This window comes from Acyrthosiphon pisum, chromosome A2, assembly GCF_005508785.2.
Source record: "Acyrthosiphon pisum isolate AL4f chromosome A2, pea_aphid_22Mar2018_4r6ur, whole genome shotgun sequence".
Lineage (NCBI taxonomy): Eukaryota > Metazoa > Arthropoda > Insecta > Hemiptera > Aphididae > Acyrthosiphon > Acyrthosiphon pisum.
The window spans coordinates 54,245,982-54,262,148 of NC_042495.1; the positions used below are offsets into that span (position 1 = coordinate 54,245,982).

Below are 16,167 nucleotides of genomic sequence, written 5' to 3' on the forward strand. Positions count from 1 at the left end.
CCGACTGGCATTTGACTTAATTATATATTTTTAACCTATAACTATAAATCGTCTATATACTCCACATTGAAAAGCTGGTACTTCAGTGGTTTACCTGTGTGCAGAGGAATGGCAGGCAGATGTTTCACTTGGTTGGAACAACTAACGGTTACCACAGACACTGTCACCTGACAAAAACTGGTCATAGCTGGTGTCTCTTAAAAATGTGAATGTAGTATAGACTATACATAGTTGATCAATAATCATTATTCATTTTAAATTAGTAATGATTTACAAAGTATTGTATTATTGTATTATTATACGCTAATTTTAATTGTTTTGCTGAATATATTACAATTCACATTATGAATTAATTTAATTGATAAATAGGTATATATGATGTTAGTATATATAATAACTTAGGTGATTGTTGTCTTATATTATGCTTCATATAATTATTGGAAATATGCTTATACTTTATATCAGTGGTTCTAAACCAGTGTATCGCATATTACTGTAATGTGTTGCCAAAAAAATATGTATAAATGTACGGCATTATAGCGTTATGATGTGAAGGCAAAAACCACAGAAAAAAATTTACATATAGGTTTATAGTTGATACGTTTTCAAAAATCCACTGATTTAAGTGTGTTGCCATTTTTATGAATCTAAATTAAGGTGTTGTCGATGTTTTAAATTTTTACTTTATTTAGTTTCCACCGGCCGGATAAAATTTGGTGACCCTTGACATTTTATTGCTTAATAATCACAATTATTTAATACATAAGATGTCATTAAGGTTTAATGACAGGTATCTTAAAAAAATAAAAATAAATACCATGTCGTGAGTCAAGGGGGGGGGGCACCTCCCTGGGAACACCACTGACTAGGACCTTATTGTGTTGTATTACTAAGATGGAGACCAATAATCAAAATACTTAGGTATAGTTTAAATAATTTAAAATACAAAATTTAACTGTAGGTATTGACTAAATAAGTGACTGATTGATGGTTTTTACGTGTCACTTCTTGTTGGGAAAGAATTACCATCAACTGTAAATACTAGTATCTACAAGTGTAAGTAAAGATATTCCGCTAATATATATATATTTAAGTTTTGAATAGGTAAAGGAATTTATGTAGATATAGTTGAATGGAGTAGTAGACTATAGAGATCACATATACACTGTTTAAAATTAGATCAGTACTGGGTGGCGACTAGTTTTCGTTTCGCAACGGTCAGACACCATCCCCACTATGTTGGCAACACTCGGTTGTGTCGTGTTACAAAGCAAGACCCGTGCGCACAACTTAGCCGCCCGGTACTGATTTCATTTTAAACGGAAGATAATCACCTAACATCTCTTCTTTTTAAAGAAAGGATTTTTTTTTTGCAGTAAAATAAAACTTATAATTTATCTTTAATTTAGGTATAAATGTTTAATATTAAATTCATTAATTATAATATTAAAAATATACTTTGGCCCACAAGAGAAGTAACTGGTTTTATATCACAATTTTCTCGCTCAAATTATGTTTCACAATTTGAGCGAGAAAATTGTCACGTGGGTCATGTTTTTGCCGAGGCACAGAATCTTTTTCTTGTGGGCTGGAGTATAAACAAAAAATGATCAGGAATTTATTACACAGACATTGGTTGAGAGTGATTAAATAAACATCTGGTCATTTAGATCAAATATATAATATTATGTAATCTAACCAGTAACCCGTGACTGACTACTTATATATGTGCATGCTCTTTACCCATGTGTAATATTATATTAGTATAAGCAATATGTTTTTATGGTTCACAATAATAAACAATTCATCAACATATATTGGACAACTAATCGTAATATTTTTGTTATATTAAGAGCATAAAACAGTTTACAAGCTAAAGTATTCTATATATTTTAAGATTCTAATAAGTAATTACAATTAAATTACTTTATCAGTGACATAATTAATGGATCATTATTTACGACTGATTTTTTTCCCTTAGACGTAATGTTTCTATTTCTTCAATTTGTTGTTGTAACATTTTATTCCTTAAAAATTCAAAATTATCCATTTGGTAATGACTTATCATATAACTTAATAATACATGACCAATGACAAATGCAGTAAGTCTGTTGTATAGTGGACGACTTATTTTCATTACATGCAAAGCAAATTCTTTAACAATGTCAGGTCCTTTAGATTTCAAACTAAAGGTACTCATTTTGCTGGCAAACTGAAAGTATAAATAGTTATGACAGATTATTTATAACATTGAGTTAACAATAAAAATCATAAAAAATGTTAAAAGATTATTCAAGTATAACGCATATTTACCATATAAGTTCCACCAATTGTGCTCATCAGAGGATAAACAATTCCTGTGCCTACTTGTATGAACATTGATTGTGTATTGATGCAAATAGGACAATCTTCTTGTAAAATTATTGATTTAGTAGTCACCTATGGAATATAAGGTTTATGTCATTGTCTTTGTAATGTTATTAGGTATATGAATTTACGTACTGTGTTTTGATAGATTTGATTGAAAATTGATGGGACAAGAACGATTGGCAAGAACAAAGTAAAACGTCCATAATTCCTTAGTTGTAGTTTCTTGCGGTAAAAATTTAAAATGACCGTACTCGATAACACAACGGCTGACGATAGAATTGGATTACCATGTTTTAACGCCCATCTAAAAGTATTAAAAACATGCTCAAAGAGTGATATTTGCACAATGTTATCATCACTGACAATTCCATCGTATTTGGCCATTTACGTATCAGGTCGGTCATGTACTCTTGGACCTCATCTTTCGTGAGACGTATGGCCCCCTTGGGGATTTCTTCTGGTTTCCCCCTTTCGATGAACATAGTGTTTCAACAGCGTGCAGGGTAAGGAAAATAGGCAAAAAGCGAATAATTATATTATAAACTGTAAATTATTACTAAGTACTTTGCGACGAATAGAAAATGGAACAAATGTCAATACAAAAACCAGCAAAAAAAAAATTTTAATAATTAAATCAAAAACAGTGCCGACTGTAAGTTGACAGTTGAGTACTCAATTGTAGAACGGTAGAAACATTCTATTGAAACTTATATTATTATTTTATCTAATATCTATAAACCGTGGTCCAAAGCCGCCAAGTCGCGCACGCCGCGAGTCACCACAGTACCACACCGGTACTACAGAATTTATACAAAACAAATTTATTTTTTAGGCGCATATTATCATAGAACAAGTCTTGCCCTTGGTCTTCTCTTCAGTCGTCAGCCTTATCTATATCCATTATCCTTTGACCTACGTGTGGCCACACTGTACATTATCATAAATTCCCGGATGTAGGTCATCAATATTGTTCTTATCTACATTTTGTAAAATTGACGAACAGTAAAGTTATCACATAACACAATCCACGACCATATTATTATTATCTGTGATATTATTGTTGTTGTTCTTGGCAATTCGAGTTGGCCTCTTATTATTTATTTTTTTACACCAACCTTGCGTAGTTGGTTTAGTTATTGTTGCCTTAGAGTACCGTACTGCTGTGTAATGTGTTGGAACTTGACAGCTGGCACAGTGACCAGTACGTAACAGGCGACGTAATACGTATTAGTCAGAAGTTCGCTGTTAGTCACGACTCACGGACACTTCCTTGTTGTAGCTTGTTTGCGTTGGGTAGTTGATACTCTCAGATAAATTTTTGTTTTTTTATTTTTTTTCTCCAACCGTCTAATTTCAAAATGTTCAAAGTATACAATAAATTAAACCGTAACCAATTGAAAACACTAGAAGATTATAAGACTGTTCAGAAAACTAGAAGGTATGTCGTATTTTGCTTTGCTTTATTTGAATTTGTTGCACAACTGAATGTAAAATGTATCTGTAGACAGTAGTTTACAATGCAGCTTACAAATTAACAATACTTAATAAAAAATGATAAGTTGAGTAAAAAAGCAGATAGTTAGACATTATTGGTGGTCTCATTGTCATATTTAATATTGAGTTTAATATTTGGATATTTATCCAACATTGCAACATTTGTAATTACATTATAAGTACAACTTTTGATGGACGAAAGAATTGATTAACCTCTATACCTATATCACATATTAAATTTATTCAACTTTTTACTTTTGTGGTTTAAAATAAAATAAATTTAAGTTAAGTACCCACCTAGGGTAATTTAAGATTAATTTAAATCAGTGTTATGATTTATTGCTGTTAAAATAATTGTCTAATTTGCAAATATTTTGAACGTTTAATTTTTATTATTAAAATGTTATAATATTAATTAGGTAATTAATTAAATATTAATATAGGTAATATTTTTATGGAGTTTATTAAATAAGAAACAAATTATCTCACTTAATGACGTAACATTGTCCTTTGTACTCAATCTAATATATTATTAATGATTAATTTGGCTTTGATTTATCTACTTTCACTATAAATAGAACAATGCCAATTGAATAATATTGACATACAAATCAGGAAGTGGAGTAAAATTATTATTATATTTATAAAAATAATGTTAGGACATACAGTTTATACATTCAAAATTGTTTCATAAATATTATAAGTTTGATTAAAACTGAAATTAATTTTATATCTAATGAATTAATTTTTTAGTTGTTGAGATTTTAAATGTATTATATATTATATTATAGGTATTACCTATTTTATATCTAATTAGTTATTTACTTTGTTATTGGTTATTATTTTTTATTTTTTAATAGGTACTTAATGAAAAATCAAACATTATTGGTACCTAAAATTTGTTTGTAATTTTGAATACACAAAAACATTGAAACATAAGTGATAAAAAAATACATTAAACAAAAATTATTTACAAAAGAGTAGATTAGGTACCTATGTGATAACCTTTTGTTCATTATTATGCTGTATAATTTAAAAAAAATATAAATTCAAAATGAATAATAACTTGTTACTTATTATTTTATACCAAAGAAGTAATTATTTAATTGATTAAATTATTTACATTTATAATCGAATAACCAAACATTATTATGTAAAAATGGAAATAATTTTTTTTATTTGTACCTACCTAGATAATTACATTTGATTAATTTATAATGAAAATGTTTTAACAGACTCTTGTCAACATCTGCTATACACTTAAAAGAAAAAACCTCAGATTCAAAAAAAGATGTTAAACAATCAAAATCTTTTACAATGAACCTGTTCCGTGGTCAATTACAAACTTCACAAGTTTTCCCATACCCAAATGTATTAAATGATGAACAAACGGAAACTTTAACAAGTCTAGTCGACCCTGTGACAAAATTTTTCAAAGTATTTATCAAATAAAAATTTTAAAAATTTGTTATCATTTATGTTTATCAATTTTTTTTTTCAAGGAAGTCAATAACCCACTCAAGAATGATGAGATAGAAACAGTAGAACCTAACACCCTCGAAGGGTTATGGGATATGGGTGCTTTCTCTTTACAAGTACCTCAAGACTTAGGTGGCTTGGGTCTCAGCAACACTCAGTATGCTAGAATGGTAGAAATTGTTGGTGCTCATGATTTAGCTGTGGGTATTGTTTTAGGAGCACATCAGTCAATTGGATTTAAAGTAAATACTATTATCTAAACTACAGTACCTCTATAGTATTATATCTGATATGATTTAAAAATGAATGATAAAATAAAATTTTATCTTCATCCATTTTATCAGAATAAATCTGAATTATGTTTCTCCCGGTTATTAACCACCCGTAGTTTTACTTTTTTGATAAAAGGCTATCAAAATTAAAATTGTATTGGTGTTTTATTTTTTTCCTTTCTACCATAAGTAGTAGTAATATTTACAATTTAAAATCATGTCAATTTTTTTTATGGTAGACTGGTCAATTTGTTTTATACTGGCAAATTCTACAACTATAAAATATTTATCTATAGTTAACGTTTATCCCCAAAAAAATAAAAATGTATAATTGTTTTATGTACAATGGTCATTATTTTACCTAGTCCCATAAGTCAATGTTTTCAGTATTACATAGAAATTGTTTATACCGAAGAAATTGAGTAACTTTGTTGTGTATAGAAAAAATTAAACTAGTTTTATTTTTAATTTATTTGTTTCATGGTATGTCATATTTAGCATGCTAAAATCTAATGACAAAACGATGTAAATACTTTACATCAACATTTTAAATTTTTTGCATAATTGTAATGTTAATAATGATTATGTTGCATATACATATATTATATATACGCCTTCATGATAAGTTTATTTTCCAATATAATATTATAGATTAAATTCTTTATAAATTCTTTCATCCAAACTGTTCAATTTGTTGCAATAATCATAATACTGTTATGTTTCCTTTTTGTTTTCAAAACTGTATAAATTGAAAGTGTCAATAATATTACTTAGCAGTTAGGAATGTACACACTACACATGCCTAGTAAAAATACTTTAGTGATTGGGAGTTGAGTTGACCATTTGATATGTGTACAGATTTTTTACAGTTATTTACTATTTTTGTTAGTAAAATATATAATATATATTCTAAAAATGACTTAAAGTTCTAGTTTTATTCAACTTTCAATCTTTATAAATATATGTCACTTGTGTTGAGTTTTTTACTAGCACAAAAATATTGCAAATAAAACAAAGTTGCGTGTCTCAAAAAGTGTACCAACATGGTACCTACCCTACCTACCTACCTATTATATAAACTTCTACACCCTCAAAGATATCTAAGCTGTAATATTTAAATTATGCAATGTAATACTAACATGTTAATATTATAAAACAAAAATCACTATTGATAATATTTTTTCAATAAACATTGTCTTATAAATTATAATGTAAGGTATTTATCTAATCAAAAAATAAATTGTAGTTTTTAATCATGACAGGGAATTTTGCTATTTGGAACACCTGAACAAAAAGCTAAATATCTTCCCAGAGTATCTAATAAGGAATTTGCCGCATTTTGTCTGACTGAACCGTCATCTGGTAGTGATGCTGGCTCAATTAGGTATGTTTTTTTAAATAATGATACTATCATTATAATACAATATATTGTATTATCAAAATTTCAGAACTCGAGCAGTCTTATCTCCTGATGGTAAACATTTTGTTTTAAATGGAAATAAAATATGGATTAGTAATGGAGGAATGGCAGAAATAATGACAGTATTTGCACAAACCCCGGTCAAAGACGAGAAGACTGGTAAGACAGTTGACAAAGTGACTGCCTTTATTGTGGAAAGAGCGTTTGGTGGTGTTTCCAACAGTCCGCCAGAGAAGAAAATGGGCATCAAAGCCTCAAATACAGCCGAAGTGACTTATGAAGATGTCAAAATACCAATTGAAAATGTTTTGGGTGGTGTTGGTCAAGGTTTCAAAGTAGCTATGAATATATTGAATAATGGAAGGTTTGGAATGGCTGCTGCTCTGTCTGGTACAATGAGATCAGTGACTGCTAAAGCCGTAGAGCATGCTACCACCAGAGTACAGTTTGGTAAACGTTTGGACTCATTTGGAAGCATACAAGAGAAGCTTGCTCGCATGGCTATGTTGCATTATGTGACAGAGAGTATGGCTTATATGATATCTGGAAACATGGATTCTGGGTCAATTGACTATCATTTAGAAGCAGCAATATCTAAGGTACAGAAAAAATATTGATTCTAAAAAAATACAATTGATAAATAAAAATATATAATTTGTCAACAGTGCTTTGCATCCGAATCTGCCTGGTATGTATGTGATGAAGCTATACAAATTCTGGGTGGGATGGGCTACATGAAGGCTACAGGCCTAGAAAAAGTTATGCGCGACTTAAGGATATTCAGAATATTTGAAGGTACTAATGATATATTGAGGCTCTTTGTGGCCTTAACTGGTATCCAGTTTGCGGGTAGTCACCTTAAAGAATTGCAAAAAGCATTCAAAAATCCAACAGCAAATTTAGGATTAATTCTTGAAGAAGTCACTAAACGAGCTCTCTCATCAGTCGGATTTAGCTCTGCTCCATCTCTATCACACTTGGTACACCCAAAATTATCAGATGCTGCTAATCTTGCTGGTCAAGTAAGTAAATGATTAAAATTTTCTCGACTTGATATAACTATTTTTATAATATTGTTATTTTTAGAGCGTAGGTCTTTTTGGACCAGCTGTAGAATCGCTGTTAATCAAACATGGAAAAGGTATTATTGATGAACAGTTCCTTTTAAATAGATTAGCTCAAGCGGCTATTGATACATACACTATGACTGTGGTACTTTCTCGTGCAACACGAGCACTCAATTTGGGTCTGCCCACTGCCGATTATGAAGCACTGTTGACCCAAGTTTACTGTTCTGAAGTATGTCTCACTAGCTTTTTATGTATTCTATGTATTATACAAGTACATATTTAATTTGAAATAATTTATTTTTTTATTTTTAGGCCAGTGATAGAGTAGCTAGCAATTTATTGCAACTGAAGTCTGGAAAGCACTTAGATAACTTTTCAAAAATGAGTGATATTGCTGAACAAATGTGTCAAAGTGGTGGGTTAGTTCAACCTAATCCTTTAAATTTGTAAACTGTTAAAAACTTAAAAATTGAGTACCTATTTTATTCTGAAATAATTAATTTCTATAAACATTGAATCGCTAAAATCAGGGTAGGGTGGTTATTTTTTTATATATTTCTTAATGTAATAGAAATAAACTAAACTTGAGCTTACACGTTTTTTTTTATCATTATTAAACTACGTCTCTATTTACCTAAAAAACTAAAATCTCACTTGGCAAATGTTTAATATTTATTTATGAATTATCATTGTTTGAGTTGTATTTAGTTATTTAATTATGTATTTTTTTTTTTTTTTGTTAAGTATTTTATATTTTATATTGTTAGACTGGTTTGAAATTATTGATTTTAATAATTAATTTTGTTTATTATTGTATTTTGTAAACACGCATAAAAAAAAAATTTATATATATATAATAGTAAATTTGTTTTGATATTTCTTTGTATTTAACGTACCTATGTGTATATATTTTATGCATACAAACTTATGTATTCTATTTTGACCTACAATTATTTTATGTAATTAAAGTTGTTTTAATTCATGGTCTGAAGGAAATTATTTTAATAAAAACGTTAATCATCGATTAATATTGAACTAACAGCAGTTAAACACCACTTTAACTGTACTTTCATTTTTTAAAATCTATTCAAGTTCTAGAATAAATTTTTAAATTGAATGTAAATAGTTAAATATAACCTGTACAAATTTAACTGCATGTTTTTTACGTGTTAGCTGCATAACAATCCGTTCTTAAATATTATTATACATAATTTTATAGTATAATATATGCACTGAACTATAATATACAGACAGTGGTTGGGAGTAGCATGCTGCTTTAGCTGTAGCGATTAACATAGCGTTGATACAATACATGATTCAATATACCTTGACTAGACAATGTTATATTTTATATTGGCGATTGAAAGTGATAATATGTAACGGGGACGCTGTGTATCATGTATATGTTATTTTACATGTTCCCCGTACAGATCTACTCCCCGCCTGCATGATAATTGATAATCTTTCAATCCCCAATTATTGAATACAGAACCATAAATAATAAATAATATATTAGTATTTTATTATTACTATTTTTATTTTCGGTGTTTCTTTTGAGTATTAAATTTTATATGTAAAAAACAGTATTTTAGATTCTAAGTATCATTGAATTCGGACTTAACACTTCCATCACAATGACCTACACTACGACAAGGTCCACTTGGCAATTACACTATACAGCGGAGTGTAAAATATTCTAGATCCACGCTTACCTTCAACTTTTTAAAAAAAATGTTTACCAGATCATAATTTTTTGTAATCACTTATCCCCTTGCATTTACATTATGGTCAATATATTATTAGGAAACGTAATATTTTATTTTGGGGATTTAATTTGTACAGAATATAAAACAAAATATTATTGTTAATATTTGAAAATTATAATATAAATATAAAAGTAAGTTAAATAAGTTAAATTGGAAAAAATGTACTGACCAATCTCAAGTAGACTTAATAACGAATTCAAATGAGTTATTAAAAGTATTATCGCATTACCATATTGTGTCCATGTCGATCAGTACGGTAATGTTTTGACTAATATAAATTATAACTACACAGATATTTGTTGTCTCCGACTTACAAGTGCGTAACATGACACATTTACGCTCAGCAGATCTCCGTTAGTTTAAAAATTAGAGTTAATTAGACCTATTATGAAACTATTAGGTAAACTACTGTGTTTGTATGCAAGGCTGAATTAAGGGGAGGGGCAGAGGGGGCCATGGCCCCAGGCCCACAGGCTACAACGGATATCAAACAACAGTGAGCCCCTAGCGGATAGTACGTTTTTTTAATTATTAAATTAGAAATATTTGAATGAAATATTATATTAAAGTTTCCTAGAGGCTAATATTGCTAAATATTACTATAATATATCGATAAAGATAACATAATAATTATGTTATTATTATGCTATCGTAATAACGACAATGTCGTTTATTTTAAGCCGGAAGATAATAATTGGTAAGGAAATGGGATTTATAGGAATACCTGGGTAGTGAGTAATGAGTATGGTGATTACGTTCCGTCGATTACGAATTTACGGCGAATGATGATTGAATCATTATTACTAGGTATTATAGATTTGGCTATAAAACTGTTTAATAATTTATTTTAACTTCTTCGTGATAATATTTACATTTAAATTAAAATTAAATACCTACTCTCTAATCTCTATAGGCAATCGCTTGTAAGAATAAGAGTAGGGACTGGGGTCTGGGACTTGGGAGTCTGTTACAATATTAATAAATTAATTATACACAATTTTATAGTACATAATATCGTTATAATATTATTGTTCTATGATAATATTGATAAAAATGAAAACAAAATAATGTAATAAATATTAATATAATATAAATATAATAATAATATTAAAATATCGAAAATCGGACTTCTTACGATTCTAGACAGTCCTGCTCTACAATAATTTGTATACTAGGTATTTTTACTGCAATACTACAAACCACTTGAATGAGCCGTGTTACTTAAGTACTTGAAGTACGAAACCGTGTTTTTACGTCATATACAAATTACTAACAAAATAACAACAAAATACAAACGACAAAATAATGCCGGAGCCGGACAATGGACAGTGTCAAAATTCCGACTCGGTGGTACCAGGGTCGCATGCTCTAGTCGATACTTGTTCACCGTTCTTTGGTTTCGTCGGCGGCGGCATAGCAAAAACATAATATACTCGTTCAACGCCTCTACAGCATACGTTCCTGTTACTTAGATTCAGATCGTTCGCGTTCGTTAACGTAAATCGTTTTACGATATAGAACGATCGTATTTTTCATGCGTTATAGACCGATAAGTGGTGGTAAATTATACTTAGGAATGCCCGATTGCAATTTTTTTTATACATGTACCAATGAATTCTATGACAAAATATCTAGGCTTTTCAGGAAGTCGATTTTCATTTTTAAAGGACCCTAAAATTAAGATTTTTTTTTAATCCTATGAAATAATTGCATTACATTATTTGATATTTGTATTATAATTATTTTAGACACATTTAATTTTAATAAAAAAAGGTTCTTTCTAAATAGCATAGTCTAGTATAAATTCAACGATTTTTTCGAAATTACAATCCAACTTCAGGAAGTATGTTTAAAGGACTACCGCTCTTAGTAGTTTTTTATAGGTATGCAAATAATAATTTAATAATATTAATTATTATGTATTTCATTTTTCGCGAAGTATTGACATGTGCGTGTTGCTTCCGTCGGCGCACAGTGGTCGAAAGTGAATACCATAGACATATTAATAAATATGTCTATGGTGAATACTAACCGGTCTTAATAATTGACCATTTAAAAATTTGGATATTTTGATCCCTGTAACTTAATGAATTGAAACATATGTTTTAAGGTCTATAAAATATAACCAAAGTTATAACTATTGAAATCCAATGAATTATTATAATATTCGTATTTTCTCTGAATTTGTAAGAAGATATGGAATAACAATATTTTTTTTTTCTTAGGTCTTAAAACGTAAATCAATACTGAATATATTATACATATATATAGATTTTTTTTATTTTGAAGGTCAAATAATTGAAGATTTATTATAGTTTGCTATATTACTTCCATTAAAAAGACCGTAAATAAAAATTACTCGACATTACTCTATTCCCAAAACAAAAATACTGTAAAGGAAGTTCTCAAGTACCAAAAAATATAAACACTGTTTGCGGTCACTTGCGTTTTCAATGTATAAAAATAATATATCTATTAGCAGATTTATATAACTGGAAAAGTGTTATTGAAAAACTACATTAATGTTTTTCTAAACACTATACTTAGGACATTCTTAGCTACTATCAAAATAATAGTTTTGAATATTATTATGTTTCCGTTATGTTTTTTTGTGACTTTATATTATGTACATTCGGGCAGAACTCCTCTTCCAACCTATGAAATATAATATTCAATATTCATAGATAATTATTATAATTTCTTGCAAAAATATAATATGCTATTACAATAATTGGAAATAATGAATGCCTTTAATCCTTTAAACCAGTGGCGTATCCAGGGGAGGGGCTGAGGGGGCTGCAGCCCCCCCCGAAATGTTAAAAATTATTTTAATGGTCTACGATAGTAGCTCAAAAAGTCTTAAATTGTATTTAAAATATTTAAAAATGTACAATATGTATTAACACTTTTCAGCTATCTATTTGTGCTAGTACGTATTTAATGTGTAAAAGTGTAAAAGTTGATCAGCACCTCCCGAAAAAAAATCCTGGCTACGCCACTGCTTTAAACACTTTATTTTTGTGTCTTCTCAGTTTCTCATAACACAACGCTCGATCCTAATGGTTCAAATTTTAAAATCATTAATTATTAATGACAAAATATTTTGCTACTAAATAATAAATATGAAATAGGTTTGTTACTTCTACCATTGATTAACAATAGATATATTAGTTATATACCGAGGATTAATATATCATTTATGTAATTATGTATACATTTTAAGATTAACTGTAAATATATCCTATGTTTGAATTTTGAATAGGTATATTTATTTTACAACTAAAGTTTTATAATGAAATCATTTTTTGCTGAAATACAATTATATACTATTTTTAGTATATACGATAGTCAATAGGTAGGTATTCCATGTTGTGGGTTAAACGAGCAGGTATGGGGTAACACAAGGGCCGGTGTGGGGATCGGATATGTCTTATTTTAGAACCTCTGGACTAGCCCTACAGAGAACAGAGAGATGATTTATCCACAGTTGGCTCTAAGCCCACATTAAAAATCCCGGCGACGCCACCATAGCCGACATAAGTAGGTACATAGTTTTAACTGTACGCTCGCAGCTATAATACGGTAGTGCGATTCTACGAGATGATTAATGATTATATAATAACATAGGTAATCGTAAAAATATTATTTTTTACAGCAAACGTTCAGGTTTCGTCTCAAGGCCAAACTTGGTTAAACGCGGTTTAAAAAAAACAACTAATGACGTAGGTAAACATAATATTTTGTAGGTAGGTACTCACTTAATTTATATAAGCTGAAAAAACCGTATGCAATTTTTAATGAAAATGTATACTCTCAGATCACTCTGTTCACGACGATAAGAACGCACTAGATTTACGTAGCAAAACCAGTTTTGCCTGTGGCCGCCAGTTGCGTTCTAATCGTGAACAGAGTAGATATACATCAGACATCAATACAATCTATTTAACTTAATTTAAGTCTTTAAGATGTTTACAAATCAATAATCATTCTATATATGTACAGTTATGATATAGGTACCTAGTCATTTAATACAAAATATATTATTAGTAGTAGGTACATATAGGTGTTCCAGTGTTTAAACATTTTTATTTTAATATTAGAAGAACTTGAAGAGCTCATGCATGATGTAAATTTTTAAAGTAGGTACCTATCTATATACTCGCCAGTCGCCTTACCAGAGATCACACCTTTTATACGTTTATATATTAAATATATAATATATATATAGAACTCTGAATATAGGTACGTATATATTATATAGTACTACTAGAAGGTTACTAACAAATAACTCAAGTCAAAATCTTTTGATATACTTACATTCAGAGTTTTATTTTATGGTGCATAAACGTATAGATGAGCATGTCTCCCCACTTTAGAAAATGCTACATACAATTGTCCATGTGACTATGTGAGTAACTTACCTACCTAGGTACCTTCCAAATCTATTCCACAATGCGCTAATATTATCTGGACATGCGTTTTGTTTATTTTCATTTCAAAAAAAACTTTTATTAGACATTTAACCTCCAATAGACGAATACGACCCCCTTAGAATAGCTGGTAAAGTATAGTGCCGTAAGAAACGTGGTACTCATCTATATATAAGTATATTTACGGGGGCCTTCTCCCTCTCCGGAACCAAAAATTGAACAATGGGGTAGTGGGGACACTCTGGGAAGTATCTTATAACTTACACCCGTATTCCGCAACTTAAAAGACAACAACGGGACAAATGGTATGTGTGATCGCTGCAGATATCAGACTGAAACGCATATGTGTCCTATTACTTGATTATTCATAGCAACGTACCAACTGTAGTGATCCCTCACTAACGCTTACATTTTTGAATCCAACGACGTTGATGATGAAAGAGGTTTTTCAAAGGAGAGATTTGCAGAATGACAAGCGTTACAGTAAATAGTTATAAGTAATTTTATTTAAAATAAACAAAGTATTTAAAAGTTATATAAATTTGAGGACAGAGCGACAAGCGACTGCCCGAGAAATCAGCGTGTGCGTAGAGCACCTCTGTACTAATTCTAATTTTACTATAGACCTTATCCTATATTTATATAAAATCTATACGGATACAAACGTACACGGTAGAGTCCAGGAGGTGGATATTTGAAAGGAAACCGGTGCTGGACGTGGTTATTGCCAAAGCATCCCTTTTTTATGATCGACAATTAAATTGCAGGTGCAAATTTGAATAAGCTTGTTTTCGTATTCCACAAAAATAGATATCTAATTCGGATTATTTTTATAGGTTTGTTTTCGTAATATCGTGGAGATGCCAAAATATATATATTTTAAAACTCGAGGTTCCTACATTGTACGCGGTTCTTGGAATAGTCAGCGCGATTCTTGGAATCGTTGAAGAGTTTAATATTCTTGTTGTTGTCCTATCGTGAGAATGCACTTGGTTATAAAAGTAATAAAAGAAATAACGTCGGTTTACTACATAACTAAGTCTTATAGTAATTACTAATTAGTATTTACTATTTGGTATTAAAATAAAACATTTCAAGTACTGGTTTTTATCGGTGGGGAGGGGGTTGTGGTTATACTTTATACTTGAAAGGGGTCCATGACCCAGAAAATGGCTAAAAACATATGCCATATAGGTTATTTCATGTGGTTACGTTTATGCGTTGCGGTGGCTTGCGTGAGGCCGTAGTCAGTCAGAAACGTCGACATGCGCTCTAGTTTTTCCCCGTGTGATACCCGTTTCTATACTCTAACTTCTCTTTAGAATACCTATAGGCTATATTTGCTATTAAGTACAAGGTCTCCATTTTGTAAAACATTGACTGACGAAAAATAGTTACAAATTACAATGCTATAACAATATATTATTAATATATAATAGCAATAGCATCTAGTAATTACTAATTTGTAACTATTCTTCGTCAGTTGATGTTTCAAAAAAACGATAAGTCGATAAGTATACCTATATCATTATCTAAAAATTATTTTCCTCTTAAAGTTAAACAATAATTATTTCAATTTTAACTGCTTAGTGGAATTTTGCTATACTTACCGGCATATTATTGCTCATTGTCCATTACCTATGTAGATTGACAATGATAGTATTTTTTCCGGGTATCACGTCGTATTCACATCCTCTTATATTCATGGGCGCCGGGTTTTCCAATTTTTATGGGGTGCCCAAAATCCTAAAATGATTGAAGTAGGTAATAAGCAAAAAATGCAAAAAAAATTCAACAAAGCATTACTTGTAAAATCTTTAATGACTTTTTTTTGTATACTTTTACTATGTACCTAATATAAACAAA

General features: G+C 29.8%; 2 protein-coding genes across 2 annotated transcripts; one reads left to right on the forward strand and one right to left on the reverse strand.

The window, feature by feature from the left end:
- Positions 1–1,665: 1,665 nt before the first annotated feature.
- LOC100160013 (CG13392-like) lies at positions 1,666–3,171 on the reverse strand. The gene is made up of 4 exons (NM_001161948.2): positions 2,734–3,171; positions 2,503–2,674; positions 2,314–2,439; positions 1,666–2,212 (listed from the first exon to the last, which is right to left on the reverse strand). Exons 1-4 carry the CDS (start codon positions 2,850–2,852, stop codon positions 1,958–1,960), a joined length of 672 nt encoding a protein of 223 aa, NP_001155420.1. The 5' UTR covers positions 2,853–3,171; the 3' UTR covers positions 1,666–1,957.
- A 265-nt stretch (positions 3,172–3,436) lies between these two features.
- LOC100162051 (very long-chain specific acyl-CoA dehydrogenase, mitochondrial) lies at positions 3,437–9,096 on the forward strand. Its single transcript, XM_001949589.5, has 8 exons — positions 3,437–3,808; positions 5,100–5,301; positions 5,367–5,585; positions 6,878–6,999; positions 7,064–7,634; positions 7,701–8,057; positions 8,122–8,334; positions 8,418–9,096. The coding sequence occupies exons 1-8, from the start codon at positions 3,729–3,731 to the stop codon at positions 8,553–8,555; spliced, it is 1,902 nt and encodes a 633-aa protein (XP_001949624.2). The 5' UTR covers positions 3,437–3,728; the 3' UTR covers positions 8,556–9,096.
- Positions 9,097–16,167: the final 7,071 nt, after the last annotated feature.

Bases quoted from the DNA above. Each gene is read 5' to 3' on its own strand.
- LOC100160013 (NM_001161948.2), bottom strand. From the start codon at position 2,852: ATGTTCATCGAAAGGGGGAAACCAGAAGAAATCCCCAAGGGGGCCATA. The intron at 2,675-2,733 runs GTCAGTGATGAT...TAATACTTTTAG, and splicing joins TGGCCAAATACGATGGAATT to ATGGGCGTTAAAACATGGTA. The intron at 2,213-2,313 runs GTAAATATGCGT...TTATACTTTCAG, and splicing joins CAATTGGTGGAACTTATATG to TTTGCCAGCAAAATGAGTAC.
- LOC100162051 (XM_001949589.5), top strand. From the start codon at position 3,729: ATGTTCAAAGTATACAATAAATTAAACCGTAACCAATTGAAAACACTA. The intron at 7,635-7,700 runs GTACAGAAAAAA...ATTTGTCAACAG, and splicing joins TAGAAGCAGCAATATCTAAG to TGCTTTGCATCCGAATCTGC. The intron at 8,335-8,417 runs GTATGTCTCACT...TTTTATTTTTAG, and splicing joins CCCAAGTTTACTGTTCTGAA to GCCAGTGATAGAGTAGCTAG.